At 38.0% G+C, this 24,799-nt stretch overlaps 1 protein-coding gene and 1 long non-coding RNA gene across 4 annotated transcripts in view; both read right to left on the bottom strand.

The window, feature by feature from the left end:
• The window catches only part of LOC105605459 (uncharacterized), a 71,429-nt gene that overhangs the window by 32,880 nt on the left and 13,750 nt on the right, over positions 1 to 24,799 (bottom strand). The gene's annotated exons all lie outside the window — the stretch shown is intronic.
• Positions 10,736 to 17,103, bottom strand: KANTR (KANTR integral membrane protein). The gene has a single exon (XM_060407764.1). It carries the CDS (start codon positions 16,979 to 16,981, stop codon positions 16,751 to 16,753), a length of 231 nt encoding a protein of 76 aa, XP_060263747.1. The 5' UTR covers positions 16,982 to 17,103; the 3' UTR covers positions 10,736 to 16,750.

Here is a 24,799-nt window from a genome sequence, read left to right as displayed (position 1 = left end):
GACACTGACTCTGAACGGACATTACTTCTAGGAGACCACTGTGGGCCACCAGTCAGAGTATGGACTTATGGAGGTCAGGGGATCAATGTAGGTTTAGCTCAGATCTGTCTCGCAGTGGGCCACCTGGGTTCCCAAACCCATCTTATGGTTCTTTCCCCAGTCACAGAATGCATACTTGCAGTAGATCTACTCAGCAGCTGGCAGAATCTCTACCTGTTTCCCTGACCTGTGAAGTGAGGGCGACACTAGAACTGCCTCTACCTGGGAAAATAATAAACTAAATGCAGTACTGCATTCCTGAGGGATTGAAGAGATTAGTGTCACCAGCAAGGTTTTAAAAGATGCAGGGGTAGTGATTCCCATCGCATCCACATTCAGCTTTCCGATTCGGCCTGTGCAGAAGACAGATGGATCTTGGAGAATGACAGCAGATTGTTGCAAGCTTGAGTGAGTGGTAGTTGCTCCGCTGTGTCTGACTCTTTGTGACCCTATGGACTGTAGCCTGGCAGGCTCCTCCGTCCATGGAATTCTCCAGGCAAGAATACTGGAGTGGGCTGCCATTTCCTTGCAAGCTTAACCAGGTGGTAACTTGGGTTGTAGCTGCTGTACCAATGTGGTTTCATTGTTTGAGCAAATTAACATATCCCCTGGTTCCTGGTATGTGGTTATTCATGTAGCAAATCATAATATTTACGTCATGGGATAAGAGAAGAGGAGACATCATACAAGGACTTTACCTCCTCTTCTGGGGAAGGGGTTCATTCATTTTTGCTGTACACAGGACAGCTGTATCATGTTAAGTAGAAGGATAACCTTTGTATTATCTTCATTTGGAAATTAAGTATAATTTAAGGAGATGCCTATGAGTGTCAAGTTGAAGGAGGTAAACTTGTGATGGTTAATTCTATGTGTCAACTTGATGGGGTCACAGACTGCTAGCTATTTGGCCAAACATTATCTTGGGTGTTCCTGTGAGGGTCCTTTGGGATGAGATTAACATGTGAATTGGTAAACTGAGTAAAGCAGATTGCCCTCCCCAATGTGTGTGGGCCCCATCCAATCTGTTGAAGGCCTGAATAGAACAAAAAGTCAGACTTTCCCCAGAATAAGGGAGAATTCTTTATGCCTGACTGTCTTCGAACTGGAACATCAAGCTTTTTTTCTGCTTTTCGATTTAAAATGAAACACTGGCTCTTCCTGCTTGCCCACTCACCCTACAGATCTTGGGGCTTGTCAGCTTCCATAACTGTGTGACCTAATTCCTTAGGTCTATTGCTTTTGTTTCTCTAGAGAACCCTAATACAGATTTGGAAACAAATATTTTTTTATAAATTAAATCTATTTATATGTAAAGTTCTCAAAATTGATATTTAATATTAGGATGCATTAAGAATACTTAAAATGAACTTCATGAACACTTAAAAATCTATATATGGTAAATGAAATATTAATTTCTGGTTAATTTGATAATGAAAATTCAAAAAATTCTAAATATTCAAAATAAACATTATACTTACATAATGAACATATTTTGAATTACAGTGTTTTTAAAGTGGTGTGCATGCTAAGTTGCTTCAGTTGTGTCCAACTATTGGTGACCCCATGGACTGTAGCCCGTCAGGCTCCTCTGTCCATGGGATTCTCCAGGCAAGAATACTGGAGTGGGTTGCCATTTCCTCCTCAAGGGAATCTTCCCAAACCAGGGATCTAACCCACATCTCTTCTGTCTCTTGGCAGGTGGGTTCTTTACCACTAGCACCACCTGGGAAGCCCTTTAAAGTAGCAAAGGCCTATAATCAGCCCACTCTGACTTAATTATATGATACCATTATTATGTTTTCATATTTTTCTAAAAGTAGAAGATAACTCAGTATAAAATTCCATCAAAAATCAGCATATGGTTCACTGTTAAACGCGTATTTCATTTGGCAGGGTACTGCCAGATAGCCCTGCCCAAGTCTACACTCCCAGCAGTCATGCAGGTGGGTTTGTAGGTCCTTACAGCTTCATCAGCACTGGGCATTATCCTGTTTTCTAATTTTGTCAGTCTCATAAATGTAAAGTCAGATCTCACTGTTATGTTAACTTCTCAGATTTCCAATTATCTTGAATACCTCGTCATATATGCTCTTGGCTTTTCAAATTTCTTCTTCGGTAAACTGTCTATTCTGTGCTTTGCCCAATTAGTAGTGGGTATTTTTTGTTGATTCACAGGAAGTCCTTGGATGCTCTAGATGTTAAATCCTTTGTTGATTTAAACACTGCAAATATCTTCTCCCAATCTGTAGATTATCTTTTACCTTTTTCCAGTGTCTTTCACCAAGCACAAATCCTTTAATTTGATGTAATCAAATCAATCAACTCTTTACCATATGAATTACAGTCTTGCACTTTTATCTAATAAGTCATTCCAAGCCCCTAGGTCACAAAGATATCCTCCTATAATTCCTCTTATTAACATTAGAGTTTTATCTTTCACATTTAGGTCCTCTATCTAGAGTCCATTTTTTGTATGTGGTATGAGGTAGGGGTCTGTTTTTATTTTTCTCCAAGTCATGAGTCAGGTTTTTAAACACCTTCAACAAAGCAACTGTCCTTTCTCCATTTATCTGTTACACGCTAGGTTCCTTTATATCCACAGGTCTGCATTTATGCTGTTCTATGGGTCTACTTTTCCATTTTTGTGCTAATGCCACAGTTTATATTACTGAATTCAAAGAAATAAGAAAGAAACAATGGTAAGGCAGAAATAAATGCCATAGAGAATAACAGACAATGTCTTTGAAAAGACTCATAAGGGAGACAAATCTCTGACAAAGAGTAATAAAAAAAGTGAGTGGGGGAAGAAAATTACAAAAACAAGATGTAGAATGAAATTCTTTTAAAAGAAGAATGATGAATAATATGCCAATGAGTTTGAAAACCTGGATGAAAAGGATACATTCCAAGAAAAATATAACATGTCCAAATAGACACAAAAGTGAGGTATTGAATAGGCCAGTGAGTATTAAGGAAACCAAAGTGGTAGTCAATGAACTCTCCTCCTTCAAAACACTACTTGATTTTGTAGGTGAATTGTAGCAAACTTTCAAGTTTCTGATCTTATGCATAATAACAAAAGAGTGAACTTATCCATTTAATTTTTTGAGCTTAGTACAACCTAGATTGAAAAACCAGATAAGAATCCATGAAAAGAAAATTCTAGGGCTGTTTCATTTATGAAATGAAAATCCCCAATAAAATGTTAGCTAATAGACATTAACAGTGTATTCAAAAATATAGATTATTACCAGGCAGAGTTTACCCCAGCAATATCAAACATTACCATATAAATGGTCTAAAGGACAAAAGCTTTTAGATTTTTCTGCATCAATTGAATTAACCATAAGATTAGTTCAATTGATGCAGAAAATCATTTGATATATTCCTTTTACGTTGAAGTTAGTGCATTATCTTGATTTTTAAGAACTGTGTAGGTGGGTTCCATTAGTAGCAAATTTCATTTCAAGAAAGTAGAAGGTACATTGGGTCTGATGAGTTGAGACTTCCTGCTCTCAGATGACACTGAGGCATATTGAGGACTAACAGAACAGTCTAGTTTCCTTACAGATGCTGGGGCTTGGGAAGGGACACTCTAAGTTATTAGTTGTTGATGGTAGGTGAAGGCAGTTTTGGGGAACTGGAGTGTCCTGAAACGAGAGAAACAAAGAGATGCTCAGATCAATCTCAAATGAGTCTGAGATAGATTCATGGAGAAAATGAGGTGGGTTCAGAATTCTGAGACGAAAGGGGTGACATATTCATTAAAGTGCTGTGGGTTCGGAACGTGGTGGCAGACCTGTTGGCTCTCAGGAATAAATTGCCTTTCTTACCGGGAGGACAAGGCTACTGCATCCATTCTGAGTTGGTATTAAGATGCCATGTTTGAGTGGATAATAAAATGGTGGCTCAGACAGTAAAGCATCTGCCTGCAGTGCAGGAGACCTGGGTTTGATCCCTGGGTTGGGAAGATCCCCTGGAGAAGGAAATGGTAACCCACTCCAGTACTCTTGTGTGGAAAATTCTGTGGACTGAGGAGCCTGGTAGGCTACAGTCCATGGGGTCGCAAAGAGTCGGACATGACTGAGCGACTTCACTCTCTCACTCACTGTACAGCACAGGGAACTATACTCATTATCCTATGATAAACAATAATGGAAAAGAATATTTTTAAAAGAATGTCTATATATATATATATGGATGAGATGGTTGGATAGCATCACTGATTCAATGGACATGAACTTGGGCAAACTCCAGGAGATGGTGAGGGTGAGGGACAGGGAAGCCTGGTGTGCTGCAGTCCATGGGGTCTTGAGGAGCTGGACACACCTGGTGACTGAACAACAACATACATATATGTATCTGAATCACACTGCTATACAGCAGAAATTAACACAACACTGTAAATCAACTATAATTTTTGAAAAGATGCCATGAGCCTGGATTGTGGGGGTGGGCTTGGGGAGAGTGGATGCGTGCATGTCTATGGCTGAGTCCCTTCGCTGTTCGCCTGAAACTACCACAGCGTTGTTAACTGGCTACACCCCAACACAAAAGAAAAAGTTCAAAAGAAAAATAAGACGCCATGTTTGAGAACATTGATGACAGGCTCTTTGGGACAGAAAGGTAATCATATGCTGTGTAATTTTTACAAAAAAATACTTGACCGCATCGAGTCTTAGCTGCAGCATGCAAGACCTTCTGTTGCGGTGCACGCACTCTCTAGTTGCGGTTGGCAGGCCCAGTAGTTCCAGTTCGCGGGCTTAGTTGCTCCCCGGCATGTGGAATGTTCCCAGACCAAGGATTAAACTCGTGTCCCCTGCATTGACAGGTGGATTCTTATCCACTGTACCACTAAAGAAGTCTGCAAGGAATATTTCTAGTTGATATGTTAGTAGACACACGGGTTAAGGCAGGAAGGCACACAACACAGTAACAGGAAGCCATTTCATAAGATTCAGGACAATTGGCTTTCTCTCAATTTCAGTTTCAGTAAACAACAAGTTGAACGAGTAAACTGAGCGTGGGGAGATTAGGTGGAACAGGTGGCCTTAATATTGAGGGGGAAATGCGTATTTGCCCATCAATGGAGATGGGGATGCTAGGATTGGGAGCCAACATGAGATATTGTGGCCAGAAGTGAGCTGAGTAGACTCGGTGTTACCCTCATGATTCTTCTCCAGGCTGAGGATGGCTGAGGTTTACACAAGCACTCATTTTCCCAGCTGCCGGGTTTTGTTTCTTGTTTTTAAAACTATAGAGGCAATTTTTTTCCCCTCTTTTGCTCTTATAAGAACATGACTTTAATCTCTTGCTTTCTCCACTGGTTTTTTGAGTTTTAGTGTGAGATGGGCTGATGCACCAAGCGTTGCATTGGAATCCTTCAGGAACACTGGGCAGGAGTCCACAAATCAAACCTTGGAGAGATGACCACTCAGAGGGGCCTTCAAAATCTTCCACCTTGGGAAACCTTCTGTAGCAACCCTTTATCATAATAATCTTCATGTGATTTGACTTTGCACCTGTTGATTTTGAAAAGATTTGTAAGCCCCATCTGCTTTATCATGTTCAATATTCAGGGGCAGAAGGTAAAGGGAACTCATTATCTTTGACCACTAGACTGGATGTCTTTTTATTTATTTATTCATGCATCCCATTTTCTCTGCATTCTCCATTTACATTTCCAACCCTCTGCCTCCATAGGCAGATATTCTAATTTGTTTATTGTGATTCTCTTTGATTCTATGTGTTCTGTCAGGTGTAAATGTTATTGGGGTTTAAAACTGTGCTTCTTCAAAAATTTTAACTGCAGTCAACATATAGAAAAGTTTCTAAAACTTATTTGTACTGTTTGTTGTGTTGTTTAGTTGCTAAGTCGTGTCCGACTCTTTGCGACGCCATGGACTGTAGTCTGCCAGGCTCCTCTGCCCATAAGATTTTCCAGGCAAGACTACTGCAGTGGGTTGCCATTTTCCCTTCCAGGGGATCTTCTTGACTCAGGGATCAAACCTGCGTCTCCTGCACTGGCAGGTGTATCCTTTACCACTGAGCCACCAGGGAAGCCACTGTACAGTTTAAGGAAGAGTAATAAAATATCCAAGATTCAGAACTGGAACTTTACAGTATTTTAGAAGCTGCTTTGTATCTTCCTTCCCCCAAGGAAACCATTATCTTGACCTTTATGTTCTCATTCTCTTGCTTTCCTTGAAAGTTTTGCCCTAGACAATATATTGTTTTGTTTTGAAAATGGTTGTGGCCAGCACACACCTAGCTGGTTACTGAAGTTGCTGTTGGGTGAAGATGCCCAAAAGTGGGTAAGCTGAACAGAGTCTCTTGGTCATAATCTGGCTTCAGCTTCCCTAAGAGTTTATGAGAACTAAGCCTGGGAAGGTCAGAGGGTAAGGTCACATGTGCGTTCAGGGAAACACACATGGCTCACCACAGTCAGAGCACCAGCAGGCTGCTGTGCAGACCAGAAAAATTAGTTGTCTGATTAACAATATATTTTGACAGGAAGTAGGCCCCTCTAACTTTTCTACTTCTCATTTCCCCGTGACCTGCCCCCACTTCCCAGCATGGGCAAGAGTAGAAGACAGCAGATAATTTCTGTTTGGTGGAATGTATGTCCACATCTGATTTAGACTGTGCAGTGCTTGGAGGGAGGATGTGCAGGAGCTTCAGCAGCATGTGGTCAAATTAGCACAGATAAACTACAGATACTCTGAGTCAGGTTCCCCTAGGCATTCTGTCCCCAGGTTAACAGAGGACAGGTGGGGCTGTTTCCTCCTTAGTGAAGAGCAGATGCTAAAGGATGAACACCACAGAGAGTAGGTAAACTAAGACAAAGGAATACGTGCTTTCTGTTTATTTTTTCCTTTCTCCCTTGCTTGTTTTGTTTATTCCCTGTTATCCACACTCCCAAATTTCTATGTCCAATTGTTCATTGCTATATACAGTTGGCATATATAATTGTTTTGTGTATATTGATCTTGTATCTTACAACTTTGGGAGTTATTAGTTCTAGTAGTTTGTTGTTTGGTAGATTCAACTGGATTTGTTCCATGCCAAATCTTGCCTCACAGGCATCTCTTTGAATGTGTTTAACTTATATCCTTTTAAGGGGCTTCCCTGGTGGCTCAGATGCTAAGAATCTGCTTGCAATGCAGGAGACTCAGGTTCAATCCTGGGGTTGGGAAGATCCCCTGGAGAAGGGAATGGCAACTCACTCCAGTATTCTTGCCTGGAGAATTCTAAGGATAGAGGAGCCTAGCAGGGCACAGTCCATGAGGTCGCAAAGAATTGGACACGACTGAGAGACTAACACCACATACATATACCCTTTTGAGTTCTTTTAAGATGTATATTTGGTATATATGTGCATGCATTTGTAACTTATGAGAATAGTGTTTTGTTTTATGGCTTATTATTTTTCATCCAGTGCTATGTGTAGAAGATCACCAGTATTGCTCTGTGTATGTCTAACTCACTGATCTAACTGCTGAAAGGCCAACTATGGAGTGTATCCCCTGGTGACAGCCAGAACGACCCCAACTCCCCACTGTTGCAAATCACACTATAACAAACATTCTCCTACCTGACCTGTTATGGATCTGTGTGAGAATTTCTTCAGGTGGCACATGAGGATATTGACTGGATTATGTATTGCCACATTCATCTCTGGGATGGCTGCCCATGTCCCTTTTATCACTAGAAGTGCATGAGGGTCCTTAACCTCACATCCTTATTACAGGACATGCCATGATTGTTGTTCAGTTGCCAAGTTGTGTCTGACTATGCGGCCCCATGACTGCAGCGTGCCAGGCTTCCCTGTCCTTCACTATCTCCCTGAGTTTGCTCAAACTCATGTCCATTGAGTCAGTGATGCCATCCAACCACCTTATCCTCTGTTGCCCCCTTCTCCTTTTGCCCTCAATCTTTCCCAGCATCAGGGTCTTTTCCAGTGAATCGGCTCTTCACATCAGGTGGCCAAAATATTGGAGCTTCAGCTTCACCATCAGTCCTCCCAATGAATATTTAGGGTTGATTTCCTTCAGGGTTGACTGGTTTCATCCTCTTGCTGTCCAAGGGACTCTCAAGAGTCTTCTCTAGCACCACAGTTGGCATGGTTGAGCTTTCTAAAATTTGGCCATCTATGAGATCTAAAGTGAAATCTCATAATTTCATTTTGTACTCTTTTATGATAACCAAAGCATTTGCACATCTTTTCTTATCAAGTTTTCTACTTCAGCAAATCACTTGTTTGTATCTTATGGAGGCCCCTCTACTGTTTTTCCTATGGTGGCTCTATCGACAGCACTGATCCTGTAGGAAGGCTGGACCCTAACCAAAGCTTCTGTACTCTGTTTCAGGTTCTGCAGTGCCTTTATATTTCTATATGAATTTAAAAAAATTTTTTTAATTTTATTGGCTGCATGGTATGCAAGATCTTAGTTCCCTGACCAGGGATCAAATCTGTGCCCCCTGCAGTGGAAAGTCTTAATCATGGACCGCCAGGGAAGTCCCTCCATATGAATTATAAGATCACCTTGTCCAATTCTGCAAAAAAAAAAAAAAAAAAAGCCTGCTTAGACTTTTTTAGGGATTATGTTGAATGTACAAATTGGTTTGGGAAGAATGGACATCTTAACAATTCTTAGTTTTCTGACCCATGAACAAGATGTATCTTTCCATTTAATTTGGTCTTCTTTCAGCAATATAGGTCTTTCTGTCAGATATATTCCTAATTCATATTTTTAGATATTATGCTGAAATTTTGAAAATTTCTATGTCCAATTGTTCATTGCTGTATAGAGTTGGTATATATAATTGTTTTGTGTATATTGATCTTGTATCTTGCAACTTGGGGAATTATTAGTTCTAGTGGTTTGTTGTTTGGTAGATTCAATTGGACTTTCTACAAAGATAGTCACACCTTCTATAAAATATATAGTTTTATATAACTATAAAAATATAGTTTAACTTCCTCCTTTCCCATCTGAACGTCTTGCCTTTTCTTCTCGCTCTTCTTTCCTTATCTGATTGCACTGGCAAGAACCTCCAGTACAATGCTGAACAGAAGCGATGAAACCAGACATCCTTCTGTTGTCTCTGATGTTGGAGGGTAAAACTTTCAGTCTGTCACCACTAAACGTAGTGTCAGCTGTGGATTTTTTGTAAATGCTCCATGTCAGGTTGAAAGGTTCCCTTACATTCCTAGTTTGCCAGTGGTTTTCTTTTTAAATCAGGAATGGATGTTGGATTTTGTCAAATGTTTTTCTGCATTTATTGCAATAATCATACGGGGTTTGGAGGGGAGTTGTTAAGATGGTAAATTGCAATGACTGATTTGCTAATGTTAAGTCAGCCCTGCATTCCTGAGATAAAACTCTGCTTGGTTATCTTTCAAAATACATTGTTGGATTTGATTGGATAAAATCTTGTTCACAATTTTTGCATTTCTTGAACTTTCACTTTTGACACTTTCCTCAAATATGCCTCCCCACCAAGCACTTACTTTCAGTATGATTCACTCCTGTTCATATCCTCTAAATTCTGTCTGAGATAGTTACTAAGGCTGGGAATTTCCCTAAACTCAGAGGGGGACCAGAAGAATTTAGAACAAAGATTGAAAGCATTTCTGATGTGGTCAGTTCTACCTCTGAGAGTGTGATTTAACTCTTGACAGTAAACTTGCTTTCAAACAGACTCATGTCCTCAACCTGAAGAGCCATCACACCCTTTAAAAAGCCTCTCAGTACCTGACGGCTTAGTTCCTAAAGAGAATTATTAAATGCTTAGGAAATCCCTTACCCTAGATTGCCTCCCCTGGTGGCTCAAACAGTAAGGAAGCTGCCTGCAATGCAGGAGACCCAGGCTAGATACTTAGGTCAGGAAGATCCCCTGGAGAACAGAATGGCAACTTACTCCAATATTCTTGCCTGGAGAATTCCATGGACAGAGGAATCTGGTGGGCTATAGACTATGGGGTCGCAAAGAGTCAGACACGACTGAGCGACTAACACTTACTTACTTACCCTAGATTAAGCCTCACTATCAGTGATCCCCCATTTGGTATTGTTCTGGTCCAATGAGGAAATAGCCAATGTGGGTCATCTCTCAAGAGGGGTTTACCCTTAAACCCAGCTTCCTGTTTTCCCATTGAAGAATCTTAAACCATTCTGACTGCCTAATGAACTTGGTATCTCATAGCCTGAAGTACCCAAATAACTCCTCTAAATTCCCAAATTTGTGTGTTTTGAGAATGGTTTTCATTTCTAAGAGCGCTTACTACCTGCCAGTCTCTAAACACATTAGATATATTTACTCATTTAATACCCTCAATAACTCTGTGAAGTAAGTACTATTAGTATCTACATTTTTATAGAAGATAAAACTAAGAGTATAGATGTTAAATGACTTGTCCAGCTATGAAATGGCAGATCTAGGATATGAAGCCAGGCAATCTGGCTTCAGAGTACACTGCACTACCATGCTATCAAGTGACAACTGTGGCGCTGACGCATGCTTGCACAGTAATGGAGTCCCTCCCTCAATATCATATAAACTCTAAGTCTTCAGAATATGTTATGTCTTTGGTATCTGTGATGCCTCTGGCCACATCTGGTAGCCAGTGAGTTTCTCACTGATACCCAAATACACATACTTAGAAACAAAAACTATGCAAGGAAAAGAACACTTTTTTTGAAAGACACTATTATTTAATGTCCTCAGAGTGACAAGAAAAAAATACTGCATTCATGAAGCAAGATCAAGAAGCTATACAAAAAAACATTTAAAGAACAACAACGATGAAAAGCCCTTAGAGTTAAGCAACAATCAAAGAAGGATCTTCAAAACAGCCAGAGAAAAAGAACACCTGAAAAAAAGGGCAAACTGACAACAGACTTCTCAACAGCAACAGTGGAAACCAGAAGACAGTGTCATAATATTTTATGTGTTGAGAGAAAAAGAGGTAATTCAGAATTGGGGGCCCAGCAAAACCTATCTTTCAAGAAGAATAAAATATAATAAAGGCATTTACAGATAAATACAGATTCAGACAGCTTCCTGTTAAGAGATCTGCACTAAAGGATCTAAAGTATGTATTTCAAGAAGGAAACTTATCCCCAAAAAGGAGGTCTGAGGTTTAAGAAGGAGGGTGAGCAAATAAAATAGTAAAATAATTATTTAAACACTGACTGCACAAAATAATATTGTTAATGTCCATCTAGTATACATGTTAGTATCTTCCTTAGAAAAGAAAGAACTAAAACAGTAGACAAACATGTAAATTGGGAGACATTAGTATTTGATAAAATCCTTGTATTGTTTGGGGTGGGGGGTTATGATACTGTTTAGACTTTACACTGAATATTTATGGTAAATTTTCTAGACTAACCACTAGAAAATCTCTGGAGGGACTAATTAAGAAAGAGGGAAAAGACACAAATAAATAATATGAACAACATAAAAGATAAAGCAGAAATTACACAACAAGAGGATACAATTAATTTGAGAACTTAGATGAACTGGACCAACCAGTTTATTTACTGGATAAGCCCTCTAATAACTTTGACCAGACAAATATGGTAGATGACCAAAGGCGCAAAAATCCTAAAGAATTTATCAGCAAGACAAATCTAGGATGCGTAAAAAAAGATTTAACATAAGATGAAAATGTCGGGTTCATTCCAGAAATCCAAGAGCCAATTAACATTAGGAAGCTCCTATAACAAGGTAGCCCTGCGGCTCTGAGGGGCCAGCTCAGTCCTCTTTGTTAGCCTTAGAGAGGGGGGAAGCTAAAGGTAGGTCCCCTGGGGAGGGGAGGAGTCTCTTGAGAGGGCAGGCTGGGGAGGGGTCCGAGGCTTGTGAAGGCTCCCACCTCGCATATATACCCTGTTACAAGAACATACTCTGAGGTAGGTGCAGTAACTTCATTTTACTAAGGCTTTTTAAAAGGTTAGGAAACTTGACCAAGGTCCCAGTGTTTGTAAGTAGTTGAGCTATAATCCAAATCCAGGTTGGTCTGGATCTTCAGCTCATGTTCTTAACCACTAGGCCATTCTCCCTTTAATACTGGTGTTCAGTAAATGGTGGTCAGGTGCCAAGTACTTCACATATGCTTTAACACCCACAACTATTCAAGGTGGGTATTCAAGTCATTCTACTGATGAGGAAACTGACACTTAAAGAGGACAGGTGACATGGCTAAGGTCACACAACCAAGATATGGGGGCTCCATACTTTGAAACTGGGCTTGCCAGACTCTACAACTAACTTGTCCTAGAGTATTAGAGGTATGAATTAATCCTAGAGGAGGTTAACCCTAATGTCCGAGAATAAGACAGGCAGGCAGGCCCTGTCTATTTCCTGAAAGATGAATAGTCTTTGTGCCATGGTTGGTATCAAGGAGTCAGAAGAACTCCTCTCCACGAGATCTCTATACAAGTTGTTGAGGGAGATCCAGGACAGTGGGAATGACCCCAACCCCAGGGGAGGCACAAAGGAAGCAGGTAATATAAACACTATCATCTATTTCAGGAATACAGGAACGTTGGAAGCTGGTATGGACAAGTTTGAGGACAGTCATGTCCAACCAACTTTTCATTACTTTTCTGGAGTTAACAGATTAGCATGTCAGAGGAGGTCACAAACTCCTCAGGTCAGAATTTTGGTCTCCTAGAATGATCTCATAGAAAAAAAGGCGAACAGTGAATGCAATTAGGTTGGTGTACAGCACACTGCTTCCCATCTTTGGGCCTTTGCCCATGCTGTACCTTTTGCCTGGACTGCCTTCCTCTCCTCTTGCTAGTCATCTAGAAGATTCCTACTCATCTTTTTTAGAGTCAGTTCACATACCACCTCTTCCAAAAACCTTCCTTGGTACCCTGAGCTGGGTTGTGTGTTCGATAGGGGCTCTCACAGTCTCTTTTATCGTCACTATTACTGCATTGACCACTGCCCTAAGTTGATGGTTCTGTATCTGAGAACACATCTGTTCATCTCTGTGTCCTCAGTGAGGGACAGGAGGCCTGATACATACTAGATGTCCTGTCAACTTTGCTGCAGTGAACTTATAACTAGTTGGCTGGTTAAAACCAGTGTGACAATGATTAGTGAACTGATGTTGGCCCAGAGAGGGTGTCTCTAGCGGCACGCCACTGGGACCTGTGTGTATTGACAGCATTCTGATGAAATCAGTGGGTTACAAAAAGCCAGGGGAGTAGGCCACACATTAAACAGAATTAGTATCTAAACAGTCATGGGTAGACAGAAACACTGGAGCCATGCTGGTCCACAAGGGGGTTAGGGGAAAAGCCAGGATTTAAACCTCACAACCCGTTGTAGCCTTTACAATGGAAAAAAATTTTCTGAACTGAAACTTACCTCCCTGAAGTGTCCACCATTACGACAGCACTTACTATGTTCCAGGCTTTATACCATCTGCTGTACCACCACCCCCAACCTAAGTACTACAGAAAAAGTCTAATGGGGGTGATCTGCTTGGCCTGGGGATCAATAAACAGCTTCTCACAGGCTGGAGAAAGGAGGATCCTAGCTGGGACCAAAAGGCCTAATGAGAGCAGCGGCTTTGGTTTTCACCAAGTAAACAGGTAGGCATGACAACACAGTAGTTTGAGGACTGTTTGAGAAAGAGGCTGGTTTACCTTCAAGAGCCCAGGGTATAGAGCCAGTCGTAAAGACGGAGTCTTGTTACTACCCTATCAACTCTGAACCTGCTTCTCAAAAGAATCCAGAAGCTATCCTCACTGCTTTTTTACAGCCCCTATCCTTCTGAACAATGACACTCAAGCTCCTTTGCATGGCACAAAAAGCCTTCATGCCTAGTTGAGTTCTCAATGCGTTTCTCCCTCTATCCTCCACATTAATTCATTCATTAATTCACTCAGTTTATTCTAAAAATATTTATTGAATGTCTATTAAATATGACTATGCACTGTTCTTAGCACTAGAGAGACAACTATGGACAAAACAAGAGTCCTTGCTTTGTGAAGTTTACAGTCGATTGTGGAGAGACAAACACTGATCACAGTAAGTAAATATATCAGGTGGTCATCAGTGATTTGTAGAAAAATGTAACACAGAGAAGGATAAGAGTATAGAAAGTGAATGGGGCTATTTTAGATATGTCAGTCAGGGAATGCTTCTCTAGGGAGGTGACATTTGAGCATACTGGAAGTGACTGGGTAAGTCATCAGATTATCTGGGAAGAAGCATATTCTAGATGTGAGACTAGCAAGTATAAAGGCTCTGAAGTTGGGAGGGGCGGGGTACCTGACGTACTTAAGGAACACAATGTGGTTGGAGAACAGTGAGTAATGGGGAGAGTGGAAGATCAGAGAGGTGATGGGGACCAGGTTGTGTAAAGACTTTTGGGCCATGGTGAGGGCTTTGGCTTTTATTCTAAGGGAGCTGGGAGCTATGGGAGAATTTGAGCAAAGGAGGGACATGATCTGATATGAACTTTAAAAAGAATTTCAGAGAAGAACTAGTAATGGTATTAGAACAGCAGGCAAAAGAAAAAAAAGTTACTAAGAAAACAGGCATACAACAGAGAATATGTAATCCAACTGTACTATGTAGTTGGATGTGAACAATATTTATAATGCTATGCTTAGACAAACAATGATTATTGGTTGAATAATAATTGAATAAAATGTTTAAAGAAATAATAAACGCAATCACAAAGATGAGCAAGCAACAAGAGACTATTAGGGATGACTGGGAAGATTAGAAAGTGAAATACATGAAGTTTATATAAGTGAAAAACATAATTCTTGAAATAAAAAAATCAGTGGACAGATTAAACAGCAGATCAGACACAGCTAAAGAGAGAATCAATAAGCTGAAAGACATAGCTGAACAAATTGCCTAGAATGAAGTTCAGGAAGACAAGACAACAGAAAACATCAATGAGACATTATGAAATATGGAAGATAGAATGAGGAGGTCCAAAATACGACCAACTGAATTCTGAGAAAGAAAATATAGAAAGAATAGAAGATAGGCAATATTTGAAGAGACAGTGGCTGAGAATTTCCCAGAAATTATGAAAAACATAAACCCAGAGGCATGAAGAACATCTCCAAAGTATAATAATAAAAAAGAAATACACATGTAAACACTGATAGAATGAAACTGCAGAATCCCCTGAATATCCACCCCCCAAGAAAAGAGAAAAAATAGCAATTAGACAGATAGTAGACTTCTAATATTACCTATAACAAACTATGTTTTAAGAATGAATAAATAAATTCACATGTAATAAAGACTAGAAGAATTAAACACCAACAGACATGTACTGTAAGAGCAGTTAAACACTGTAATCATAATGAAGGAAAATGATCCCAGAATGATGTCTGAGATGCAAGGATGTATGCATGTAAATCCGAACACATACGATCTATGTAAAATATACTAATGATGTTATATTAGTGAGGTTAGGGGAGAAAAAGGAACAAACAAACATACTCAAAAAAATAACACGTAGTTAAGATAGGAATAACTAGAGTTGAAGGCTTCAAAGGTTCCTGAATTCTTCAAGAGGGAGGTTAAAATACTGTCAACTTTAAACCTTGTAAGTTAAACATGTATGGTAAAATTTCAAGGATAACCACAGAAAGAATGGGGAAAAAAACTGGCAAATTCCAAAGAGTAGGAAGGAAAAACTAGTCAAAAAAGAAAACAAATAAATTTCAAAACTAAAAAAGCCAGGCCAAAAAAAAAAAAAAAGAGAGAAAAATGAAGCATCAAAAAGGTGGTAGTAGGAAATAGAGGTTAAAAAGTATGGCGGTAGAAACAAGTCAAAATATATCACAATAAATGTAAACAGACTAAAGTCATCATTAAAAAAGAGATCATTAGATTAGACTTTTTAAAAGGTCCAGCTATATGTTATTCCCAAGAGATATAATTACAGTATAAAGGCATGAAAATGTTGAAGAGTAAAAGGATGGAAAATTATATAACACACAAATCCTAACAAGAAGAAAAATTTGTGTTGCTATATTAATGTGAGATAAAACAGACAGGAAGAATGCATCATCAGGAATAGAGAGGGTCATTACATGCTTACCAGGAATATATAACAATTCTTAATTTGAATATTCCTAATAAAATACTCTCAAAAATAAAAAAAAAGAACTACAAGGAGAAATAAACAAATCACCATCATAACTGCATATTAATATACCTTACAATTATTGGTATATTATGACCAAAAATTCAGTTTATATATAGAAAATGTGAACAATACAATGAACAAATTTGATAACAGACTTATATAGAACTCTGTATTCAACAATTAGAGAACATACATTCTTATCAAGCACATAGGAAACATTCAAAAATATTGATCACTACTAAACCATAAAACAAGTCTCAATAAATATCAATTTTTAATCACACAGATCACATCCTCTGACTATAATGCAATTAAGACAGACTTCAATAACACAGAGATAAATTTTTAAATCTCCAAATATTTAGAAACACACTTCTATATAACTCGCAAGTCAAAGAAGTAACCATGATGGAAATGCTGAAGTACTTGGAACCAAACAATAACAAAATATGACATGTCTGAACTTGTAGAAAAGCAGTAGTTAGAGGAAAAGTTATATCCTTAAATGTGCAAATAAGAAAACAAGAAAGGCTGAAAATTAATGAGCTCAGTGTCAAATTTAAGAAATTAGAAAAATAACAACAAAATAAATCCAAAAAATGTGGAAGGAAGGAGATCAAAAAAGATAAGAGCAGAAATTAAAGAAATAGAAAACAAAGACAAAATAGAGAGAAGCAACAAAGCCAAAAGCTGGTTCTTTGAAAAGACTAATAAAATAGACAAACCTCTGGTGAGATTGATCAAGAAAAAAAGTGAGAAGGCACAAATTACCAATATTAGCAATGAAAAAGGAGACATAACTACAGATTGTATACAGCAGAAAAAAAAAATAAGGAAACTTTATGCCAATATACTTGAGAAGGCAGACAAAATGGACCAATTCCCAGAAAACTGTAACTTAGCAGAATTGATTCAAGACGAAAAAGAAATCCTGACTAGTCCTCTAACTATTAAAGGAAGCAATAGATAAAACTCTTCCTACTAAAAAACAAACACAAGAACAAAAAATAACAGGAGACAAAATTTCCCAGTTGATAAGTGGATGACAGGTAGGTGAAAAAATACTAATCCCCTTAGACCTGGAGTGTTCGCATAGGACCTAAGGCAGTGGAGACCCTAGGCAGGCCACTTCTCTCTATGGGCAGCCTCCTATTGAAATCCTTAGAGGGTGGCCCTTAGTGAAATGGGGGTCTGACAAATCCCTCTGCAGTCCCTAAAGGTGGTGAGCATGAATGACTAACATCCAGCACTCAGTTACAGCACTGTGCTAAGCAGGGCCAATGAGGAGCTCTAAGACTTGGACAGCCTCTTCAGTAGCCAGCTTCTGTAGTCTTCTGCTCACTGAGGACAAGGGGCCCGTGGAGCTGCTGGAGAAGTCTGTGTTCCAGTTGCCAAGAAATACCACACACGACACAAGTTGTGACTGGATGGGGTGGGGCTGGGTGCAGGGAGGCCAAGCAGAGGCTTCTGGAGAATGTAGCTCCAAGGAGAAGCCCTGAAAACTGTCTTCACGATACCGGATACTTCTATCCGTTTGCAGCTGATGAGCCCTTTTAATGGTGTCCAAGCTAGCTGCAGGGTGATGGTTCTAACAATGATGCATGTTCTGCAAATAAGAGCTTCATCATTATTTTGAAACAGTTAATACAAAAGAGTTCAACTGGATCTGAAATCTAATCACATTATCACAAGAAATTTCAAAAAATATATTTGTCAGTGAAACAAAAGCTGTTAGATATCATTTCACTTGTTAAACATTTTTAAACAACTTAAAAGTTTATTTTAAATACTTTATCACCTAATTGTACAAAAAAAGATTTTTATTGATTGTGACTGTTAAGAATTTGAACAATACTTCATTAAAAAGTCTTGATCAGGATTTGTGTGTAGACATTTCAAGCATAAAACTTGATATAAAATAAACATGTTAAGGAAGCAAATTTCAAGTTTTTAATTTAAAAATTTGAAAATATTTAAAGTTTAATATTCACTTAATATTAAAAATGAAAACACCAGACCAAGGTGGTTTCACAGGAGAATTCTACCAAACAGATCATTCCAATAGCATCTTCCAGAACACTGTAAACGAGGGAACACTGACTCATTCTATGATGCAAGCAGAACTTGATGCCAAAAGCAAATAAAAACAGCCTGAGAAAGGAAAATCAAAGACTGGTTTAACTCATGAACACAGATATAGAAATCCTAAACAAGATATTAACAAACTGAGCCTAGTATCATATAAAAAGGAAAAGATCATGACCAAGTTGTATTTACACCAGAAATACAAGTGTAGTGTAACATGCGGAAAATCTATAAATGTCATTTATCACATCATCAGATTATTGGAGGGACAAAAATATAATCATCCTAAGAAACAGAAAATGTATTAGATAAAGAATACAATACCCTTTCATGATTTAAAAACAATAACAAAAACTTCTTATCATAGATGAACAGTATAGAACTTGTTTAATCTGATAAAACCTGTAGGAATCTACAGCAAATATCATTCTTACTATGGAAAAGTTAGTGGTGTTTCCTCTAAAATATCCAACAAGTCAAGGAAGCCCACGGCCATCTCTTCCATTTGCCATTGTACTGGCGGTCCGGGCATCTCAGTAACACACAAAAAATAAAAGCATGAAGATTGGGAAGGAAAAAACAAAACTGTCATTATTAATAGCTGATATGGCAGTCAACATAGAGAACACAAAAGAATATATAGACATCTCAAAAGGAAGCAGGGCTCTGAGAAATGGTCAATTCTGGGGTTGGGGCAGGAAGATAAAAGATAAGTAGAGAGTATTTTGTAGAGGTGGCAAATATGGAAGTACTTTAAAAAAAAAGGATGGGGGCCATGTCAAAGGGACACAGAAGCCAAACTAAGAGCGTCCAGTGGCTAAAGCTGGAACAATTTGAGCCACAGGACAAATAACAGTATTGGATTTATAACTCAAATTATTAAACAAATATATATCAGTTCATACTGATATAAGCAAGCAACTGAATAAATAAGTAAGCAAACAAATAAAGGAGAAGAAATAAATCTTTTTTATAGAATTCCAGATACTATATGTAATTACACCTCCTTCCAGAGGTGGAACTTAGTTTATTCCCTTCTCCTTGATGGTGAGTTAAATTCTTTCAAAGAAAAGAGAGTGAAAAGGGAAAAAAATAGCAGCTTTACAATGGAGAAATCTGGCAAACATTACCTTAACTAAGTGGTGAAAGTCAACATCATCAGGGATGTCATAGGGATATCACATCCTCCTGATACAATGTGATGGAAATGACACTTCAACTCTGTGGTATTCTTTCCAAGACCAACCCCAGTCTAATTATGAGGAAACTTCAGACAAATCCAAATTGAGGGACATTCTATAGTACATTTCAAAACTGTTAAGGTTATAAAAAACAAGGAGACTAAGAAACTATCATAGACCAGAAGACACAAAAGAGACATGACAACTTAAATGCACTGTGGTATTTGGAATTGGATCCTAGAACAGAAAAAGGACAATAGTGAGAAGACTCAGATGTCTATATAAAGTCTGAAGTTTAGTTAATAGTCATATACCAACGTCGTTTTCTTAGTTTTCATGGTGAAGAGTATACAGGAACTCTCCATACTGTCTCTTTATTTACTTTTCTATAAATAAAATTCTTCTAAAATTAAAACTTTGCTAAAGGTAATGAAAGTTTAGCAAGATGAATGGCTATAACAACAATATAAAAATCAACTTCATTTCTATACACCTGCAAAAGAGATAAAACATATTAAATAACATGATCTCATTTACAGCAGCAGATTAGAAATGAGATTTAAAAACAGATCTCATCTATAAAAGTCATAAATAACAAGGAAAAAAACTAATACAAAATATGCAAAACCCTATATAGAAAATTATAAAGCTCTACAAAAAGACATTCAACAATTTATTTAAAATGAAAGGATATATCATGTGTAGAGCTAGGAAGAGTCACCATGATAAACACAGCAATTTTCTTCAAACTGATCTATAGATTTACTCCAATTCCAATGTTTTTGTAGAACATGACAAGCTTATTCTGAAATGTGTTTGAAATAACAAAGGGCCAGGAATATATACTACTACTAAAGAAAAATAGGATGGGAAAATTTTGCTCCATTAAATACCAAGACTCTTTATGAAGTTAAATAATTAAAGGTAGTATAGTACTGATTCAGGGGCAAAAAGTCGGCCAATATCAGAGATCCCAGAAACAGACCTACACAAATGTGAAACTTTGATGCATGACAGAAGTGGCACTTCAGATCAGAACACTATCCATGGGGACAATAACACAACTGGCTTTCTGCCCTATGACTCGTACCACACAAAAATTGATTCCAGTTAGATTGAGGACTTAAAAGTGAAAGGTAAACCTTTCACTTTTATTAGAAGAAAATAAAGAATATCTTTATGACCACAGGTTAGGGAAGACAATACACAAAAAGAACTGGCTACAGAGAAAAAAATTGAATTGTTTAACTCACTTAAAATTAGGAATTTCTGCTCATGCAAAGACACCATAAAGAATAATAAAAGGCCACAAACTGAGAGAAGATATTCAAAACATGTAACTGACAAATGATGAGTAGTATCCATGGAATTCTCCAGGCCAGAATACTGCAGTGGGTAGCCTTTCCCTTCTCCAGGGGATCTTCCCAACCTAGGGATTGAACCCAGGTCTCCTGCATTGCAGGCAGATTCTTTACCACCTGAGCCACAAGGGAAGCCCAAGAATACTGGAGTGGGTTGCCTATCCCTTCTCCAGCGGATCTTCCCAACCCATGAATCGAACCGAGATCTCCTGCACTGCAGGCGGATTCTTTACCAGCTGACCTATGAGGGAAGCCAAATAACTAAAACTTTTCTGTAATTCAATAAAAATGATAAAAAATATCCATTTTTAAAATGGGCAAAAGATATTAACAGTCGTTGCACAGAAGAAGAAACATGTATGACCAATAAACATGAAAAGGTGCTCTACCACATTAGTAATGTAAAAAATGCTAATTATGTCCACAAAGACTCACTATAATGACAAAAATTTAAAAGTGGGACAATATCAAGTATTGATAGAGTGTGTGTGAATCAATGGGACCTCTTATAAATTGCTGAAAGGTGTGTAAGTTGGTAATAACAGTTTAAAATACATTTGGGCATAATCTTGTCAAGATGAATGTTTATATGTCTTATTAACCAGAAATTCCATACATAGGTATATAACTTGGAAAAGTGAGTGTGCAAGAGTACCAGAAGACATGTACAAGAATGTTCACACTAGCACTTTCTATAAGAGAAAAAGCTAGAAATGATCCAAATGTCCCTCAACATGTAAATGGATGAATAGTTTGTTTTGGGGTCACCCAATGAAATATTATACAGCATTGAGAATGAACAAGTTACAGCTACATGCAAAACAGGTGAATCTTAGAAATGCAATAGTGAGGGAAAAAAGTAAGTCACAGAAGACCACATATAGTATGATACTAGTTTTTTATGGATCTCACAACCAAGCCAAATAAACAACATATTGGTTACACATCTCCAAAAATATGAATAAAAAATAAAAAAGAGGGAGATGGCAGGGAGGTTCAAAAGGAAGGGGATATATGTATACCTATGGCTGATTCATGCTGAGGTTTGACAGAAAACAACAAAATTCTGTAAAACAATGATCCTTCAATAAAAAAATAAATAAATAAAGAGCAAGGGAATGTTAAATACAAGACTTAGGAGAATGGTAATTTCTGGCAGAGGGTGGGAAATGGGACAGAAAATGACACAGAGATAAATGCTATCATTAATGTTGTTCTTGGGTGGAGCTGGAGTTCCTGGGTTTTCATTATTATTATCTTTATAATTCATATATATAATGTATATATTCTTTTATTATATGTCTAAGATATTTTATAAGAACAAACATAGAATGGGAAAAGAGTAGGAAGAAATGAGTAGGAAGAATGATTTCTCTTTTGAAGAGTTTTGTTGTTAGAGAAATAGAAAAATAAATTCATATTTACAAGGGGATGTGGGACAAAGAGAGTTTTAAATTTTTTAAAGATGGGAGCAATAGGAGATCGATGGACTGGCAGTGAGGACGCTGATAAGCCAGCTATCCCTCTTAAACAATGAAAATATGGGCAAACCAATTTAAATCAATCAGTTCAAAACTCCGGCAATTAACAAGGGCATAAAATGGAGTGAAAATAATTGATCCAAGAGAAACAACTAAATCATGGCAAGATACCAGGTTCTGTGTGACATTTTTGTGTGTGTGACACTTTAACTTGTGACTATTCCTATACCCCTTCCCTCTCCAGCTAAGTGGTTCAGTACTCAAAGGTGAATAAATTTCAGAAAACATAGACGCCTTGGGCGGGAATTTAAAAGGAAATCATGGAGAATGAGACAACTATAGAGAACTCTGAAAAGCTCTGACATATTCCAGGGAATCTAAAGAACTGTCCACAAGAAAGAGCCAGGAAATGAGGGGGCCGAAGTCATGACTTCTGGCTGACTGTGAGGCTCTGTGTAAACAGAAAGTGAGAACTCAGGCTACCTTGCAATCTGGCTGAAATTTGAAGGCATGCCTTCTCACACAGATCTCCTTGGCAGAGGGTGGAAGATATATAAAGACATTTCAGGAAATCTGACCAATCACTGGTTGACCACCAAATTATACTTACCAGGTATGACCCCTAGGAATCCAGGTTTAAAAATAAAAACAATAATAATAATAAAGCTAGCGGAGAACTCAGAGGCCACATAATACAGGGAATATACAATCCACAGAATTAGTCAAGGAAAGCTGCCAAATGAATGACAACAAGAAAAATAACAACCACACAACACATGTGCGCACACACACACACACACACAAACCAGAAAAATAAACCTTGAGGGTGCAAGAGTTTGATACTAGAATTTTTAGAGTAGAATATCTAAAATGTCCAATTTTTGACAAGAAATTAGGAGTCATACAAAGAAACAGTAAAGTATGTTACATATACAGGGAAAAATGCAGCCAAAAGAACATGTCCCCGAGGGGGCCAATGCTTGGGACTAAATAGACTTTAAATAAACTATTACAAATATTTTTTGAAGAACTAAAGGAAACCATATCTAAAGCAGGAAAGTATGAGAAGACTGTCTCACCAAATAGAGAATATCAATAAAGAGATAGAAATCATTTAAAAAATCAAATAGAAAATCTGGAGTTGAGGAGCTTCCCTGGTGACTTCAGCGTAAAGAATCTTCCTGCCAATTCATGAGACACAGTTTGATCCCTGGTCCGGGAAGATGCCACATGCCATGTGGCAACTAGGCCCATTTGCCACAACTGCTGAGCCTGTGCTCTTGAGCCAGTACTCTGAAACAAGAAAAACCACTGCAATGAGAAGGCCGTGTACTGCAACTAGAGAAAGCAAAGAGTAGCCCCTCCTTGCTGCAAGAAAACACCCACACACAGCAATGAAGATCCAGCACAGCCAAAAAATAAATAAATAAATAAATTTTTTTTTTAAGAAAAAAGAAAGTCTGGAGTTGAAAGGTATAGTAACTGAAATAAAAATTTCACTTAGAGGGGCTCAACATTGAGCTGGCAGAAGAGGGAAAGGATAAATGACAGGTCAAATAGAGATTATCCATTTTTGAAAAGCAGAAAGAAAAAAGAATGGAAAAAAAAAGAAACAACCTCACACACCTGTGGGATACCATCAAGTGTACCAACATACACAAAATGGGAGTCTTGGAAGGAAAAGAGGATGAGAAAGGGGCTAAAACATCACAAATTTGAAAGATATCAATCTATATGTTCAAGAAGCTCAAGTAGAATAAACTTGAAGAGATCCACACTTAGATACATACAGAAACTGATGAAAGTCAAAGACAAGAGAATCTTGAATGTAGCAAGAGAAAAATGTACATAAGGGATCCTCAATAAGATTAATAGCTGATTTATCATTAGTAACCATGGAGGCCAGAAGACGGTGTAATGACATCTTCAAAATGTTGAAAGAAACAGATGGAGAATTCTTTATCTAGCTAAACTGTCCATCAAACATGAACAAAGTTAAACAAAAACTGAACAAATTTGTTACTAGTAGACTTATCCTACAAGAAATACTAATTTAAAGCTGAAATGAAAGGACACTAAATGTTAACTTGAAGGTATTATGACAGAAAGTATTTTTGTTCATAACACTTTTCTTTTCCTATCTGTTTTAAAAGACAACTACAAAAGACAAAGACAACTACACAGACCAATAATAATAAAACTGTGTTGCAGGCTTACAGTGTATAAAGAGGTAATTTATACGATAATGATACTATGAAGGAGGGAAGAGGAAACAGAGGTATACTGGAGCAAAGTTTCTATATACTATTGAAATTAAGTTAGAATTAACCCAAAGTAGACTGTTTCAAGTTAAGATGTAATCCTCAGGGCAACAACTAAGAACTTAACTCAAAAATAAATAGTTAACAAAGAAATTAAACAATTTATAATAGAAAATATCTACTAGATACACAGGAAGAGAGGAACTGAAGAACAAGGGAATAGAAAAGCCATAAGACATACACAAAG

The sequence above is a fragment of the Ovis aries genome, chromosome X (genome assembly GCF_016772045.2).
Source record: "Ovis aries strain OAR_USU_Benz2616 breed Rambouillet chromosome X, ARS-UI_Ramb_v3.0, whole genome shotgun sequence".
In the NCBI taxonomy this organism is placed as follows: domain Eukaryota; kingdom Metazoa; phylum Chordata; class Mammalia; order Artiodactyla; family Bovidae; genus Ovis; species Ovis aries.
The sequence above is the reverse complement of the archived record's forward strand: the minus strand, read 5'-3'. Positions and strand labels throughout refer to the sequence as shown.